General features: G+C 45.4%; 1 protein-coding gene across 1 annotated transcript in view; it reads left to right on the top strand.

Annotated features, from left to right (window-relative positions):
• Positions 1-17,161, top strand: part of SLIT3 (slit guidance ligand 3) — a 467,475-nt gene that overhangs the window by 431,711 nt on the left and 18,603 nt on the right. Inside the window, exons 29-32 of the mRNA XM_041488030.1 lie at positions 511-604; positions 5,437-5,574; positions 9,616-9,856; positions 11,897-12,027. Of these exons, the coding sequence (XP_041343964.1) occupies positions 511-604; positions 5,437-5,574; positions 9,616-9,856; positions 11,897-12,027 (604 nt within the window). The remainder of the gene's footprint in view (positions 1-510; positions 605-5,436; positions 5,575-9,615; positions 9,857-11,896; positions 12,028-17,161) is intronic.

The following is a 17,161-nucleotide window of genomic DNA, read 5'->3' as shown; positions in this document are numbered from 1 at the left end:
TGTTTTATAATTGCATGCAGTCCTAAAGCTGGTTCCTATTATGGAGAGTCACAGAGGTTTTTGGGGGAGGGTTTGTGGGTTGTTGTTCTTTCCCAGAATGATGTCCAATCAGCTTCTTTGGCAGTGTATTAACCATGGCTGAAATATGTGCCCGTGTGAAAATGTTACGGTCTAATAAGCAACTTCACTTTTGTGTCACTTTCTTGTTTTGAAATAAGAGGTTCTGGGTCAGGAGCTGCCCATTTGATCCCTGTCTGTCTCCAAGTGGAGTTCATACGTCAGTACTTTTTATACCAGGCTCTCAAATCCATGTGATAGAAACACTGTGGTCACTGTAGGTCAAAGGAGCTGATTTAATGAAGTCTCATGTGCCCTCAACAAGCAATTTTGTCACTTCCTGCTGAACTACTGAGCTGTCTCCACTTAGGGAGATTGGCCATCCCTGGACATCATGGGTGTTCAGGGTTGTTCAAGCTGTGTTACAGCTTTTTTGCTTTTCCTTTGCCTCAGGTGAACTGTGTGATGAGGTGATTAACCACTGTGTTCCTGATCTAAATCCCTGCCAGCATGAGTCCAAATGTGTTGCCCTGGACAAAGGAACCAGGTAAGAATGTGTGTGTATGTGTGTATTGGTCTCTGCACAGAGGGCACATTCATCCATTGGCTTGACTGGGGTTGTACTGGCAATGAGTAGGGAGCAAAAATCACCAAAATTAACACAAATAATGCAAGACTATATACATTTCAGTTGTCTGTGCCACATTTTAACTTTAATGCATCCATACATACTTTTCTAGCTTTCTGTGGTTTACTGAAAATAATGGATATACCCTCAGAGCAGAGGAATTATTCTGGAATACAGCATGGCAATAGGAGAATTTCTGGAACAGTCACTGCAAAGTACCTTATCCTACATCACAAACCAAGGACAATTTTCTTATGTGTTCCTTAGGGCACTTATAAATTCAAGCAGTGTTACGGGAGCCTGAACAGATCCAGAGCTGGATGGCTCCAGCTCAGGAGCTGCCTTTTCCATCGGCCTTGCTTGGCTCATCTGGGGTTTGGTGATGTCTGTATTTGCATTTTCCTGTTGGGAATGGCATTGACTGTGTCACAGGGGTGAGAGAAAGCCTCGTGTTCTGTATGGCAGCAAAGCACCTGGAGCTTTGGGCCCGGGGACTTGTGAGAGGTGCACAGTGGCAGCGTTCAAGGCTTGTCTGAAGAGGGACTTGCAGAGCAATTTAGCAAATAGAGACAGTCAGCAGGAAAGTCCAGCTCTGTGAAAGCCTTCTCAGGAAAAGATCTCTGGGGACAAATCCAAGAGAGTTCAGTGCAGAGCGAGCTGCTCTCTGCACCTTCCCTGAGGCTGTGCTTAGAGCCACAGTGCAGCCCTGGGTGCTCACTGATTCCCTCCTGGGGTTCTGCCCAGGAGAGAGAAGGCAGCAGGCTTTGTTCCTCCTGCTGACTTCCAGCGGGGGTCAGATTGTGTCCTTGAAGCAACCAGCATGTCAGAACAGTGTAAACTGACACACAGCACATTGCAGGACAGTTAAAAGAAAATGAACCAAAATCTTACAGAGGGTAGGTATCTCAAGGGCAGCTGACTCTCTGCTAGACAGTCAGGCAGTACAACACAAGCCTTTCTTTTGGGTGAAAAGCCTCCAGACAGAAATGTTTCCAAATCTTGAAGAAGATTAAGTCATTAAATGATGAGAATGGTTCCTGAACTGATGTGTAGGCACTAGACAAGGAGGTGTGTGCCAGTGCATAAATGGTCCCTGATGTTCTTTCCAGGTTTCATTCCCAGTTAATCCAGCACCTTTGGTTATTTCAGTAGCTACATCATGTTTTGAAGTGAAGGCTAGTAACTCAAATTGCCTTCTTTTAGAGCATGAAGGGTGCAGGCAGCTGTGGCCCTGAATGGTTTTCTCATTGCTGGAAGCTTTGTCATACCTGCCACCCAAACAATTTGAGTAAACAAGATACTTTTTCTCACATGCTTGCTAGAAAAGTGTTCTTCGCAGCAGGGCCACTAACTCTTGAGGGGAGCTAAATAACTGCTTTTAAGTATTATTCTGCTACTCTTTGTTGTATTGTTCTTCCCACTATTCATAGAACACTACAGAAAAATCCATTATTTCCTTACTCCTCCTGTCCCATTTTGCTTTCTAGCAGCCAAACTTGAGAAGCGAAGGAGCCTTGAATGTAGAGGTGTCCAAGCATTGCTATTTCTTTCATACTTTGATGGCACCAAACCGTTCAGAAGTGAGCCCTCAGCAGTTGTGCAGTGATGTAGGGATGCTGCTGGGGCTCACTGAAAACAGCAGCCTGTGCTCCTGTGCTGTAGCTGATCCCCTGATCTCCTGGTGGTGCAGGATAATGCTCCTGCAGGAGGAGTCTGGCTCCTGTCTGTCCTGTCTGTCCTGTCTGTCCTGTCTGCTTCAGAGGCAGGGAGTGCCCTGGGCATGTGAGCAGGACCCACCAGTCTGTCTGTCCTGCCCTCAGCTCTGGTCAGTCTGCAGCTCTGCAGAGGGAAGAAAAAATGACAAAGAAGGGAAAAAAAAATAGGAAGCCAAGTTATTTATTGAGGTGGGGAGGGGAATTCCATTCTGGCCCTGCGATAGAAGCCGTGATTCACGGCTTTAATCCTGCAGACATTGAGTGCATGCAGATGCAAATCCCCTCAGATAGGCCAACAATTTAAATACCACTGGACATGTTTTAGGCTCTCTGTGATACTGGGAATGTTGCCATTGCTACAAGGCTGTAAGAGAAAACAAGATTTCAACTGTAGTGGTGTCAGATGGTCACTGGGAAATGAGATAACTATCTAATCATGTAAATTACTCTCTTACCAGTATCTGAACATGAAGGTTTCTTTGCCACTTTCTTTACTGCACCAGACTTTTACTGATTGACCCTCAGTCCCTTGCTGGCATGCGTGGGACTGTGGGATAAGGATGGAGTTACCATGCCACCATTCCCTGACGGCACAGACCCTGAGTTTCTAGGAGGAGTCCAGATGAAGAACTCATGGGGCTGAATTTCTCACCTTCTGGACTTCAGACAGGCATTTTTTGGTAGCTTCAGCTTAGATGTGACACACCAAGAGGTCAGAGAAGACTGACCCAGAAGGAATTCCATGCTTCCGTAGCCAAGCTTGGAAGCAAACTGGACTATTTCAGTGTGTCTTTGGCTGCACAGAGCTCTTTGCTTTTGGAGTTAAATTTGCAGATGGCTTTCCTCCCTTCCAGCATGCACATCTTTAGTATGCTGTTACTTTATAGAAGAAGAGTAGCTTTCTATATGCCAGAAAACAAAACAAAAAAACAGCCTTTAACACAATGAAATTACTTCCAAAAAATAACTTCAAGAAAGGAGCATGTTTTTCCATTCACTGTATTGATGTTAGAGCATGATATAAATATACTTTATTATTCTAAAGCTTGGAATTATTACCTGACAGCTTAAAATGCTGATTTAATGCAGCCCCGCAGAGAAAAGTGGTGGTTCTGTCATTACTGAGATAGCCAATACACATCATAAAATTGATGCATGGCAGCCCTGAATAAGGAACTGCACATTGTTCATTATTACATCACTTTATATTAGGACTGCAGGGATCAATAAAAAACAACAGGATTAAATGCTGCCAGTTCCCCTCACAAAGTCTTTTGATTGACACTATTTCCTTGCAGGTGTGTCTGCAATGCTGCCAGAAAACGCTGCCCATTTCTTAGGGTTTGGGGCAGGAACACTTCTTCTTTTTGCTCTTTGCTCTGATTTGCCATCTCCATTATATTAATCACAGTATTCCCTGAGGCACCAAGGTGTAAAATAGCAATTCACACACGCAGAGGTGGGAGATGGACCCTCCTGTGGCTGCCAGGCTGGTGCTGGGGGGTGTCCTGCAGGGAGGGAGGGTTCTGCATGCCCCTGCCCCTGCCCAGGGACAGCCGAGCTGAACAGGCTGTGCCCCCTTTCCTCCAGCTTTAGCCGGTCAGGCCATACTCTGAAGGGGGACTGGGGCCCACATTCTCTGTGTCTGGGTGGGGTGGTGCTGTCACCCTGCAGCCTCTGCTGGCCACTGGCACTCACAGGACACTGTTCACCCTGCAGTGTCACCCAGCTCAGCCCTGGGAGCAGCAGGAGCCACGTGCTGTCACTCAGAGCACAATGATGCTGCCTGGGAAGTGGAAGTGTTTTTTCCTCATCACTCCTGTGTGTCCAGTTCGTCAGAAAAGGTTTTCCACAAGGTGCTCGTCCTGCATTTACCCCACCAGGCTGCTGGCAGGGGGGAGGAGGAGGAGTAGGCCAGCTGAATAGATTGATGGAGCTGTAGTTTCTCTCCTGATGCCACATCCTCCGCTTTATAATGTCTCTCCTCTTCCAGCTCTCAGTGACTACCACATTGGGTCCAACCACAGGCTCTAGCAAGAGCACAAACCTCTCCTTTAGTGCTGAAATTCTCTGCAGTTCTTCTCCTGATTTGCTTGAAGCGTTATGCCTTTTGTTTTCCAGATGTTCAACATCCAGCTGGGAGGACTAAAGTGTGTTTTATGGACTAAAGAGTGTTCATGACTAAACATTGTCTACAGTATAGATTCAAAAAAAAGGCTGCTCAGCAATCCCAAAAGATCTGATCCAAGTCAGAGACTTTGGGATGCATTTTCTATTGTCAGGTTATAAACTTATGCAAGACTTATAAATAGAAATGCTGATGCAGCCTTCATACAACAAATTTGAGAATTGTATAAAATAAAACCAACAGGCAATGTCTGCAGGTCTGGGTACATCCCACTGTGCTCCATCCCACAGTGTCACCCCACAGCAGAAGCTGCAGTGTCACCATGGCAAAGCACATACTGCAAAAACAACTTTCCACTGTTGCAGCAGCATTTTGCCTTGCCAATGAATGGAAAGCAGGTGGTGGTCTCAAAACTTGGTCTTTCTCTCTGAATTTGCTGAGGTTTGTAACTTGTTTACAGACTGTTTCTATTTGGAAGGTGGACCCATGAAGCTGCACAGGGCCAAGCTCAGGCAGCCAGCAGTGTGCAGGCACTGGCAAAATCATAGTGTGGGGCATCAGAGGCACTGCCCTTGCAGAACACTGCCCCTTGAGTGTGTAAGGTCAGGGAGGGGATTGTCGCCTTTAGCACAATTGGGACTCTGCAGGTTGAACATCCCTCCCACAGACTCAGCCAAGGAGAAGCCGTGGGACGGTGGTGCTTTGCTCGACTGGAATTTCAGCAGATTGCAGAACCCCAAATGCAGCCAGCTAGGAGGGACCTGAGCCTTTCAGGTGGCAGGAGCTGTGCTTGATGCTGCCAGGAATAATTGCAAACATCTCCACAGCCCAAATCCAACAGGTGCTAGGCTGCTGGTGTGAATGCCGTGCCGAAAGGAGCCATTAACAGGGATGTTGCTGCCTTTCAGATGCGAGTGCTTGCCGGGCTACAGCGGCAAACACTGCGAGGTGGATGACGATGACTGCGTGGGCCACAAGTGCCGGCACGGAGCCGCCTGCGTGGACGCGGTCAATGGCTACACCTGCGTGTGCCCGCAGGGCTTCAGGTACGGCAGGGCTCGCCATCCTCATCATCCTCTCCCAGCACTGATCTGACACCCTCATCATCCTCTAACAGCACTGATCTGACACCCTCATCATCCTCATCATCCTCTAACCCGGCGCTGATCTGACATCCTCATCATCCTCTAACCCAGCACTGATCTGATATTCCCCTGTGAACAGGTGCCTCAAGTCCTGTCCCTGCTTAAAAGGAGGTTTTAACAAGTTACCCAGCGATTCTTGCTTGGGAAGCAGCGATTTTGGGGTGGTGCTGTGTGAGTGTGCCTGCCCCAGCCATCCCTGCTAACACACTGAGCTAACACCACCCAACACGCTCACCTAAGTTATATGGAGATAAATCCTGCATGTGCAGAGTGAGCAAAGGATAATAAAATTGTGTTTATGAACCCTCCCAACTGGCTGCAAGGAAAACACGAGTCTGAAGATTTTGTGGCAGTGTCTCTGTGCCTCTTGGACGAGCTCAGTGATTCAGGCTGTAAATTTCCAGCCTCTCATTCTGACAGCTGCCAATATATCTGACTCCTGGAAATCTCTGTCTGTCAAAGATAAGTGTGCTCCTCCAAATGGATTCACTAATCATTGCCTGGGGCTGGATACTGGCTTCCTTCCAGCTAAACCTTTTCTGTGTTTGAAATACACACGTGAGACAAAGAAGGAGTACCTGAAAAGATCAGTCTTGACAAAGCAGAAATTGCATGAACACTTATAAATCATCTTCTCTGCTTTGTATCTGCAACTGTTTTCATTCTTGCTTTCATCCTTGCTGGTTTGGGTTTTTTTCCTTCCCTCTCAACACACGTTTCTGTTGCAAAGCAGACAGCCTTCCCTGAATAGGCATTGATATATAACATAATGTCAGCCCATGGTTTCACAAAATCAGACTTGTTATTTACAAGGTGTCAGATATCCTCTGAATTTCAAATTCATACCCTTCTCTCCATGTTTCACTCTGCTTCAGTCCATTTGATGGCCTTAGGGATCCTGCAGACTGGTGACTGGGATGTAAATCCTCAGTGTTATCTAATTGTTAGAGTTGGGAAATGGGACTGCAAAGCCACGTCTGGAGTCAAGGGTAACTCAAGCCTGTCATCAGATGGGACTGACTGGGAGACTTTTGGTGCAGGTCCTCTGATTTTTTAAGGCCTGTAAGCACTAGGCAGTGATGAATGTGAGGGTTTTTTTTCTGGGCAAGCAGAGTCACAGTGTTTGTCAGAGATGTTCTGAGTTGACACAGCTGGGTGGAGCAGCAGGGGTGGGTGGGAGGTTGGTCTGGTCCCTTCCCATGTACCAAAGAGCTCTACTGGCAATTTAGGCAGTGCCCCAGCTTGTCTGGTCTCACACCAGGGGCATCAAGAGCAGGACCTGGAACAGTCCAGTCTTCTCTCCTGATCAAATGAGGGGCTCTCATTCCACTAACAGTCCTCCAAGTAGAGGAAGCAAGCTCCAAAAGGCAGCTGCCAGCTTAGACAGCACTTCACAGCCCAAGGCAGCCGTGGGCAAGCGAAGTAATTCCACTGCCTGTCAGCAACACAGCTGGGATTGAGTTCTCCTGTTTGCTTTCTTTTTTTTCCACTACTCCATGCCACTTTCCTAAATTTCCTGTGCAAGATGCAAGGAAGACAAGGGTCTTTGGGGAGGAAAACATCACACTGAGCACTACTACACTCCCTCTGCCAAGGCAGACAGCAAAATGGAGCCCCGTGTGTTCTCCATGCAGAACAGTCCCTGATCTTGTTTGATTTCAGGATTAAAATTCTGCTAACAAAATATGATCTCATTATTCTTGCCATGACTCAAGCCTTCTGTAGTTTAAAGGCCCGCTGCTCTGAAGGGGGTTCTGAGGTTTGGGCTTTTTCCTGTTAAGATTACAAATGCAAATATGGTGATTGACAGAGTTCAGCCTTCTGATGTTCAGGGTTACAGACTCCCCTGTCCTCGCAGCTGCCTTGGGCACAGTGATGTGTGGCAAGGAGATAACTGTGCAAGTGTTTGAAGGCTGCAAGTGTTGATGAAAAGGAGAAAACACGAGGGGTGGTCTGATAAAGGTAACTAGGAGACCTAAGATGATGATTAATAAAGTTTTTTGGCTAAGTATCGGGAATCATTTCCCAGCAGTGAGTTTGCAGAATGCCCTCCCAATTATCCAGAGCTTATGCTGTTGTAATAAAAGCACAGACCTGTAATGATTTTATGGTTGTCACTACGCTGTGTGTCAAAGCTATTTGGAGCCACACATTAAAAAGATACTAAAACTTCAATCCTCACACAGCTGAACAAATGGCACTTGGGTAATTCTGAACAGTGTAGGTAGGGCCTCATGCACAGTGAGGCTCTCATGACAGCCCCAAAAATCAATAGTGCCACCATGCACACACTCACTCTCCTATTTCATCACTTCCCATTCACTGGTCAGGTGTAGTTGTGCTCCTTGCAGCACCTTTCCTTAGCACTCACCAACTTCTCCCAGCTGCAGAATATGCTTTCCTCCTGAAAAGTTTTCAATGTTTTCTTCCCAAAATAGCACTCATTTGCCCCCTGCAGATGAAAACATTTTAGAGAATTTGTGAGCCCCGCTGAATAAACCCCGAGTTCTCAAAGCTTCCCTCCAGCAATCAGCCTCACAGTAGTGCTGCCTGATAAATGCTGCTCTGGTGGGGAAGCACACATTAAGCTGCAGAGCCTGATGGAAGCACTGCTCCTCTGTGGTGCAGATGCTTCCGAGTTCTCCACTGGGACAGATTGCTGCAAGGAACTCACAGTGATTATTTCAATAAATGAGATTGTACCAGGCAGAATGGACTTGGCCAAGCTATGGAAGTCAGGCTGTGTTCCACATTCCACTGCTGTGGAAATAAATCCTATTAATAAATAAATAAATTCTAAATATATACTTACAAAAAAATGTTTAAAATTAAAAAGGAATGGGCCTTGACAGACACTGTCACTAATGTAAGTTCTAGGTGCCAGTATCAGGAGAGCTGCCCTGGTAAAGCCACACACCAGGGGGGGTTCACAGCAAGCAAGGGTCAGCAGGAGCCATACCAGGAGCTTGGGGAATCTTTCAGAGCAGCCCTAAGCACAGACACTCTGGCTTCTTCCAACATTTGCTTTCTGTTAGTGGAGGCTGTTGCGGGTCACATGGATTTTTTATTATGATTATTTTTAACTTCCAAAAAATTAAAATTATATGCACTGATTTTCCTTCTGTTTCCTGCTTGCTGCCAAAGACAAAACAAAACAATGGGCATTAGGTAGAATGGAGCTCACAGGCTGGATTAGCAGTGCTGTGTTCTGCTGGTACCTCTGGGAAGGGATTCCCTTGTTTGCAGAGTAGACTCAAATCACAGATGTAGGGTGGGGAGGTCTCAGGTTTGGGTTTAAATGGCTCACAGACTTCACTGGGAACCTCTGCAGGGCACAGTATGGGTGGAAGCTGTTTCAGCCAGGCTGCAGTGCCTTGCAGAGCAGAAGAACCAGTGCAGAGGGCAGTTCAGGCTGCTCTCAGTGTCTGCACTGCCTTGTTCACATCCAGCTCAGGATCCCTGCCAGCACTCAGCTGGGCTCCTTCACATCAGGCAGCAGGCACACCGTGGCTGCACCTCAGAGCCTCTACTCCAAAGCAGAATGGCAGTAATGCCCTGGGATTTCATATTTTTCAGATCCTGCAATGCTTTAGTGTATAGCTTTAGCAAACCTAAAGTTTATTTGTAAAAGCAAATATCTTTTTCCATTCCTTAATCAGTGGAATCCTTCCCATTGCTTCTTTTATCTCCTGGTGCTAGTTTTATCTACCAGCAGACCCACAGCCCGTTTGTAAAGACAAATCCGCTGTTCCTCTCAGAGTGGCTACCTAAAACAGAGGCTACACAAGAGTAACAAGTAAAATCGAGTATTTATTAAAGACCATCTGCTTTTATTCTCTTAATTCTATCCAGCCTCTGTTTTAGGAAGGCATCAGCAGTACCTGAAATAAATACACCAAAGTGGTGCTGACTGAGGCTGTTTGCCTTCCCTTTGCCGTGCAGTGGCCTGTTCTGCGAGACACCGCCGCCCATGGTGCTGCTGCAGACCAGCCCGTGTGACAACTACGAGTGCCAGCACGGCGCGCAGTGCATCGTGGCGCAGCACGAGCCCGTGTGCCGCTGCCTGGCCGGCTTCGCGGGACAGCGCTGCGAGAAGCTCATCACCGTCAACTTCGTGGGCAAGGACTCCTACGTGGAGCTGCCCTCCGCCAAAATCCGCCCGCAGGCCAACATCTCCCTGCAGGTTTGTCAGAGTAAAGGCTTAGCCAGAGGCTGCATGGGTAAAAATTGATGTTTATTGGCAATACCAGTGATGCTGTGTCCTCTTGTAATTGTAGAAAAATGTGTTTTCTAATCTACTGTTGTGGAAACCCAGAGCACCGGGAGTATTTCTCTGTCTGCTCTGGGGTGCCCTGACCCCCAGGGGAGCACTGACTTTGACCCTCATTCATGGAGAAAGTTTCCTAGACTTCAAGATAGACTAGAAACTGCAAAAGTGTGAAACAGATTATAGAGAGTAGTGTAGGTGTATCACTAGGGTGAGAAATTTAGGTTTTGGGATTTTTAGTATGTTGTGGATGGAAGCAAGATGGAGGGCACAGGGTGTTGTCCTGGGTTTCTTCTTCATGCTTCTTCTTCCTTCTTCTTCATGGGTTTGGGTGGCATTTTGTAACTGGGCAGAAAAGTCTTCATTGTGGCCTCTTTGGGATCAGTTATTGGGTTAAAAGGGAAAATAATCTAGATGTCAGTTCTTAATTGGACAGTTTAGTCTTAAAAGACCTTGGAACAAGAGATTGTTGGCCATTTTGTGCCTTCTAATGAAAAGCTGCCAAACTCACAGTAGTGAGACTGTTTTACTGGTAAGAAATAATAAACACCTGAGTCCAAACATGAGCTACCATCTCAAGTGCCTTCAATCCAGACCCAGAGAAACCCACAACTGGTACACCCACAGCTGTAAAGTTTCAGTTTCTGGTGAATTTTCTTCTTGCAATAGTTCCAGTTAATCAGTTTCTTTGCTGATATCTAGCATTACGTGACTGTAAAGACAGAACAGTGAATGTGTGTGGATGTAACAGCCTGGCCAGAGAGAGAGAAAGCTAGATAAGTTTTCCCAGAATCAGCCTGGGAGACTTTAGGGAAGTGGAGATAAACAGTGATAGCCAATTATTAAAACAACTTTCAGGTGGTGTTTTTCTAATATCTGTTTTCTTGTTACTCGCATAAGATTGTTTGCAAATGGGTGTCTTGTCAATTAGCCAGTCAGGTGAAATGTATTGATTAAATGACCAATCAGGTCCACCTGTATCAAAGCACTATAAAAGAAGCAGTTTCAGTGAGGATGATGTGCTTATGCTGATTCTGACTGTCTCTGTGTCGTTTGTGACTTAATGGTGACAAATGTGCGACTGCAGGGTTAGAGTGCCTCAGATAGAAGGAAGAGGGCTAAACTCTTCTACGTGGTGAATATTTTTAAGGAAATTCTTGCCTGTATCAGTAGTACCTGCACAACCACAAAAAAGAACAAATGACAAAGGTAAACTGTAGAGTAGCTTGACCTTCAGACACTTGGCTTCTGAGGATATGAAATCCACAGGGTTTATTCACTGTTCACAAGAAAGAAAAGCAAATGTACAAGTGAAATCCATGCATAGAGACATTTAACCTGTAATATCTGTGTGTCTCATGCTGCTGGAACAGGCGCTGCTGGCCAAAGTCCTGGAAAAACTTGTGAGGCACTTGTCTGCTCTAAAACCAGTGAAATGTGAAAGAGTGACTGAGGCACCTTTGTGGGCACACATGCTGCCTCCAGAATCCCTCCACACTCTGATTCCCAAACTGGCAACACAACCAGGGATGATTCAGGAGTGCTCTGTGTCTCCCTACTGATTCTTCCTACGGCATTTTGTTTCATCCTGTACAACTCTTGTGTTTAATGTTATTGTGCTTCTTAAAACAGGCTGCTCTGAATGGCCTTTCTGGAAAATATTTTGCTTATTCAGCAGACAGAAGGCCTAGGATCTTGTTACTGGTCCAAGGTTCAGAAGACAGCTGAAAACTGGTTCTCATGTGAAATGGGAAGTTGACCTTTGTGTGTGAACCCACCCAAGGGCACCAAGACCTTTCTGTGCCTCCTGGCTCTTGCTCTCATTGCTGCTCATATATGTGATGTATTAAAGTATATTTGAATTGCATGTGTGATTTTGGTTTGATTTTAAATACAGGTTTATTCCTTTTATTGATCATGCTCAAGCAGCCTTACGTGGTTATGAATGTTTCACAGGTAGCCACGGACAAGGACAACGGCATCTTGCTGTACAAAGGAGACAATGATCCTTTGGCTCTGGAGTTGTACCAAGGACACGTGAGGCTCATCTATGACACCCTGAACTCCCCACCTACCACAGTGTACAGGTAAGAGGCTAAGCTCTGCCAAGACATTTGACTGCCAAAACTGGTGGAGGAGAGGTAGGATTTTTCTAAGCAATGTGCACTGGAGAAAAACCTTTTATTTTACTTGGAGGTATCTCTTTTATGCATGTAATTAGATGAGAAAGTCAGAATAAAGACTTAGCTGGAAGCTGCACGGGTAAAAATTGACATTTATTGGCAATACCAGTGATGCTGTGTCATCCTGTAATTGTAGAAAAAATGCATTTTCTAATCTACTGTAAAGTTTCAGCTTCTGGTGAATTTTGTCCTTGAAATAGTTCCAATTAATCAGTTTCTTTGCTGATATCTAGCATTAAGTGGCTGTACCAAGACAGAACAGTGAACGTGCAAGTGCAAGGTTAGACTGCCTCAAATAGGAGGAGAGCTGAACTCTTCTATGGGGAAGGAAATTCTTGCCTGTATCAGTAGTACCTACACAACCACAAAAAAGAACAAATGACAAAGGTAAATTGTAGAATAGTTTGACCTTCAGACACTTGGCTTCTGAGGATATGAAATCCACAGGTTTTATTCACTATTCACAAGAAAGAAAAGTAAATGTACAAGTGAAATCCATGCATAGAGACATTTCTGTAGGAAGGAGAGATGTGCTGCCCTTTTCCTCCACTATTCCTTCAGCATCCCTCTCCCCTGGTTGTTATTTTCAAGCCCTGTTGCTCCAGTTTGCTCTGAGCACAGATGCAGTTGTGACCACACAGAGCATTTTGGGTTGAGCACAGACTCCTGGCACTGTGTGTGCAGCAGAGCTGCAATTCCCAGCCCAGCTCACGCTGTGGGGAAGAGCATCCTGCTGGAGCAAGGGACAGCGTGGATGTCACCACGCATCACCCACCTCCTACTTCTCTCAGAAAGTTTTCTCAGCACTTGCTAACATTTGAGCCTCCCAGGGACTTTTCTTTAGGGAAATGGTGACATTTTTAAGAAAATGAAAATATTTTTTCTGTATTAAAGCAAACTGGATAATACCAATGCAGACATGTTGCCAGGAAGAGCACTGGCTTGTCCCCTCTAGGAATGAAGGAAGTAGTTTGCCCGTGGTTTTCACCAGCTGGATGGATAGGTGTGAAAAACATCTCTGTGTGTGGCTGCTGAGCCTAATTGATCAGCTGTTAGGGCAAAGCTGAAGCTGATGAACAGCTTTATGCCGCTAATTAGAACGGGGGCAAAGCTTGTTATGTGCCGGGGTGACAGGTCCGTGTGGATGTTTGCTGGCCATTGTCACCACGGCAGAGTGGGGACAGGAGCTGCTGCCACCAGCACACAAAGAGCACTCCCTGGATCTGCTGCCTTCTGCAGAGCCGCCGCGGTGGCTGCGGTGTCCTCCTTGTCCCCAGCCCTTCCCAGGGCTCAAGGAGGAGCGCTCCATTCACACTGACACCTCATTACCATAAGATTAATGGCCTGTTCTCTACATTTTGTGCACCCTGGTCTGCTGAGATGGGAAAGAAGCTGCTTAATGCGATGCCCTTTCTGAAATGTCACTCTAATCTTTTATTAGTTTAAGGAGTGGAGCAAAATGGGATTAGCATGGAGCTCGATGGGAAAAGATTAGGTTGATTGAGAAAAACTGCAGCTAAAGAATGTCAGAAAGGGCCTCTAAATAGATTAAAAGTCTTGTTTTCCTTAAAGGCTGAAGAAGGAGCAGGAAAACCTGCTTGTCCCCTTGCAAACATAGGATTTAAGGGTAGAAAGGCATAAGTGGATCAGGTTTGACCTCTCTGTTTGACTTTTAGCTAAGGCATGTGCTCTCTTTGGCCTAAGACATGACTTCCAGCTTGGCACAGAGTTTTGACAGGAAAACACCAAATAACAGAAAATCCCCCATTTCCTTTTAGCTTGGACAATGGTCAATTATTTCCATTATCCAGGCATTGGCCATCATTTCTAAGTTGTGTCACTAATACCTTCTGGATTGTTTAGAGGCTTTCTCAAGGGAAATTAAAGTCTACTTATACCTGGACCTGGTTCCCGTGAGTTTATCTGGACTTTTATTTGCATTTCCTCCTAATCTGCATTTTGATGAAATGAATGGCTGGTTCAGTATGATGCATTTTATCACAGCCTGAAGAATTTGGGAAACTTCTTTCTTCAACTTCTACATTTTCTTTTGTCATTAAAAACAAGGTTGCCAGGAGAACCTGTAACAGCCTGACCTCACCATTGGTAAAACAGTTTGCCTTCCCTACTGCCTCATCCCTGCTGTCTTGTTCAGACGCCTCATTTCAGTTTCAGTCTCAGCAAAAGTTGACTGTTTGCCTTTGCAAAAGTGGACTGTTTGCCTTTGCAAAGCTCTGTTGAAAGACTGTAAGATTAATTTTCACAGTCAATATCATGTTCTGCTCCCCTCCAAAGCAGTCCACTTTTTGGACGAGATGAGCAGGGCTTTGGCTCTTGGTTTTTCCCCAGAAGAGTCTGCCAAAAGAGGAGGAGGCCTTAAAATGCTGCCTGGTGGGAGCTGTGCCAGCTACAGCTGCAGGAAATCTGTCACTGACCTGGTCCCGGCTTGTAACTGAGAAGTTTTACTGGCTATTTCAGGTACTCCCAGGATGGGACGTGGGAAGCCACTGGCAAGCCACATGACTGTAATTCCTCATCAGAGTCTCCATGATAAGATTTATTAACAGTACTTACAAACAGTAAAATTAGCAAAGTACTTGGCTAATACAGGTAATATCCTGTAGGGATAAGATAAAAGCTGTTGTTTGGGAAGCCAGCAGTGAGTAAGTCACACTTGTGGTATTTTTCCATAGTATTCCACAAGGATGAAACACTCTGTGTCCCAGCCCCCTGGGACAAAGGTGGGGAAAGGCTTGCAGCTAACACAGGGCGTGCTCTCAGCTTGCTGTGAGCTCTGAGAGTGGCTCTGCTGCAGAACTGCTGTGGGGATGATTGCAGGGCAGGAATGTGCCACAGGAGGGGATTGTCAGGAAAGAGATGCTCATTTTAACTCCTCTGGGAAGGCAGGTTGTCCCTGGCTACCAGAAGGAACCTGTTCCTGTATTTTAGTCGCTCCTCTGAGCAGATTAAACCAGAATTGCTTCAAGTCAGTCTTGAAAAGCCCAAGATAATTGGCTGTACATTCAGTGTTTGTCCCTGTGGTAGGTTTGGATAGAAAGGTTAAAGTTGACATTGGGCTTCTCTTTCTTTCTAGTCAGGTAAAGGTCAGCACATGTCCAGTGGAAATGACTACCTAAATTCCCTGTCATTTTTCATCTGGTTAGAGAGAAATACAAGTTAATGCAGTAATATAGTATAATGCAATGATAGAACTCACCCTTTAAAAGAAAATCTGACTGGTCTTTTACTGGAATCTGTCTCTTGTGAGCTGCAGAAAAACGGTTCTTCTGTAAGAGCTTTACTCTGACATCCAGGAAACCATTTTTGAAACAGGATTCCAAGTTATTGTTTCTTTTATTCCATTTAATGGACAAATAAGTACAGGAATCTTCTTCTGAATGCTTTACTTCCCTCCTGGTTTCTGCACTGCTCAGAGTTACTCTTCCATGCCATGACAGTGCTTGGTGCCACTCCAACAGTGAGTTCTTGAAATGAAGTAAATCTTTTACACAGAAGCTATACCTTAATTTAAAGATGCCACCTGGTAAGGAACATGCTGCTTTTACTTACTACCACAATCTAATCGTTAAAAGTTTGAATTAACAAAGAGCAGTTAATTGCATAGTTCCAGCATTCAGCCATTGACACTGGTATCTGTTTAGCTGTATTCTATAGGGAGAACTCCCTATTTTGTCTTTTTTCCCACATCTGTTCCTTGAGCCAGAGATAAGACCTTACTTGTAAACTTTTCTCCGATAGATTTTATGCTGCCATACAGTCATATTGATTTGGATGCTGAAATAATCCTTCCTAATACAAATGGAAAACAGAACTTTGACACAAACTGCTGATGTAATTCCCTGCAGAGTTCCCAGATTGCCATGTTGCATACAGACTGTTATATCTGGTAAAGAGCAAGATGCAGGCATCGTTGGTGTAAAATCATATGTTTTCATGCAGGGTTCCTGACAGCAGAAAAAGGAGGCAGTTAGGAAAAGATAAGAATGAATTATATTTGTCTTTCTGTAGAGACTACACCCAAATTACATTATAATTCCTTTTAAAAGTATCCTTGCATAATCTGCTTTCAAAAATGCTACATCATTAAAAATATTCCTTGTAGATTGTATCATGCAGTTCTCATGGTCTGGCTGACTCTTACATAGCATAGATGGATGTTCTTGTGGTTAAAGCAAAAGGCCTGAAATAAAGGAGCTTACATTCCTCCTGTATCTGTTTCACATGTGATGACTGCAAGACGACAAATTAAATCTGGTTCCCTCTGCACACCAAAAAGTAGAGAAAGGCATGAATAATAGAAAAGGTGTTTCAGAAATGTGCTGCAGGTCTCTGGAGGATGAGATTCCTGCCCCCCGTCCCTCCAGGCTGTGGAACAGCACAAGGTTCTTACGCTGGTGGCATCTGCAAACTTCTGTGCCCTTCCACTTCCTCAGGCTCTGCCCTTGGCTCTGGAGCCTGGAGCTGCTGGAACTTGGTGTCCAGCACTGTCCCTGGCCATGCCGCTGCTGAATGGATGTGCAGAACTTCAGTCCTCTACTCAAATTTCTGCTGGTGCTGAAGTTGAATAGTTGCCTTGGTGGTGAAAGAGCATCCACACCTTCCACAGAGGGGGATTTTGTGCCATTGTCTCTTTAGCTGGAATTGGTTATCTGCAGAAAAGCCTGGGAGGCTTCACCATTAGTTTTCTGCCTTCTGGGGAGGAATGTGCTGGAGGAGTGAGAACATTAATTATTCTTAGGATCATTATTAGAGCTTGTCAAACTCAGTTTTTGGCAAAAGTGTCTTTGCAGAGTGCACTGCATGACTGCTCCTGTTCTTCCTAACACCTTCACAGTCTGCAGCCCATGCTGTGCCCATCCCTGGTGGGATGCCTGTTTGATACTCTGGATGGGCTCTAAATGGACTGTTTTTCAGTCATTTCTGTGAGGCATCACTGAGCTCTTTACAATTCTGCATATTTGCAATTCATTTTATTCTATCACACACTCTTATTTTTTCAGGTACCCCTTAGGGATTC

Source organism: Pyrgilauda ruficollis, unplaced genomic scaffold, assembly GCF_017590135.1.
Source record: "Pyrgilauda ruficollis isolate IOZ18807 unplaced genomic scaffold, ASM1759013v1 scaffold86, whole genome shotgun sequence".
Classification (NCBI taxonomy): Eukaryota; Metazoa; Chordata; class Aves; order Passeriformes; family Passeridae; genus Pyrgilauda; species Pyrgilauda ruficollis.
Note: the sequence above shows the minus strand (reverse complement) of the source record. Positions and strands in the feature narration are given on the sequence as shown.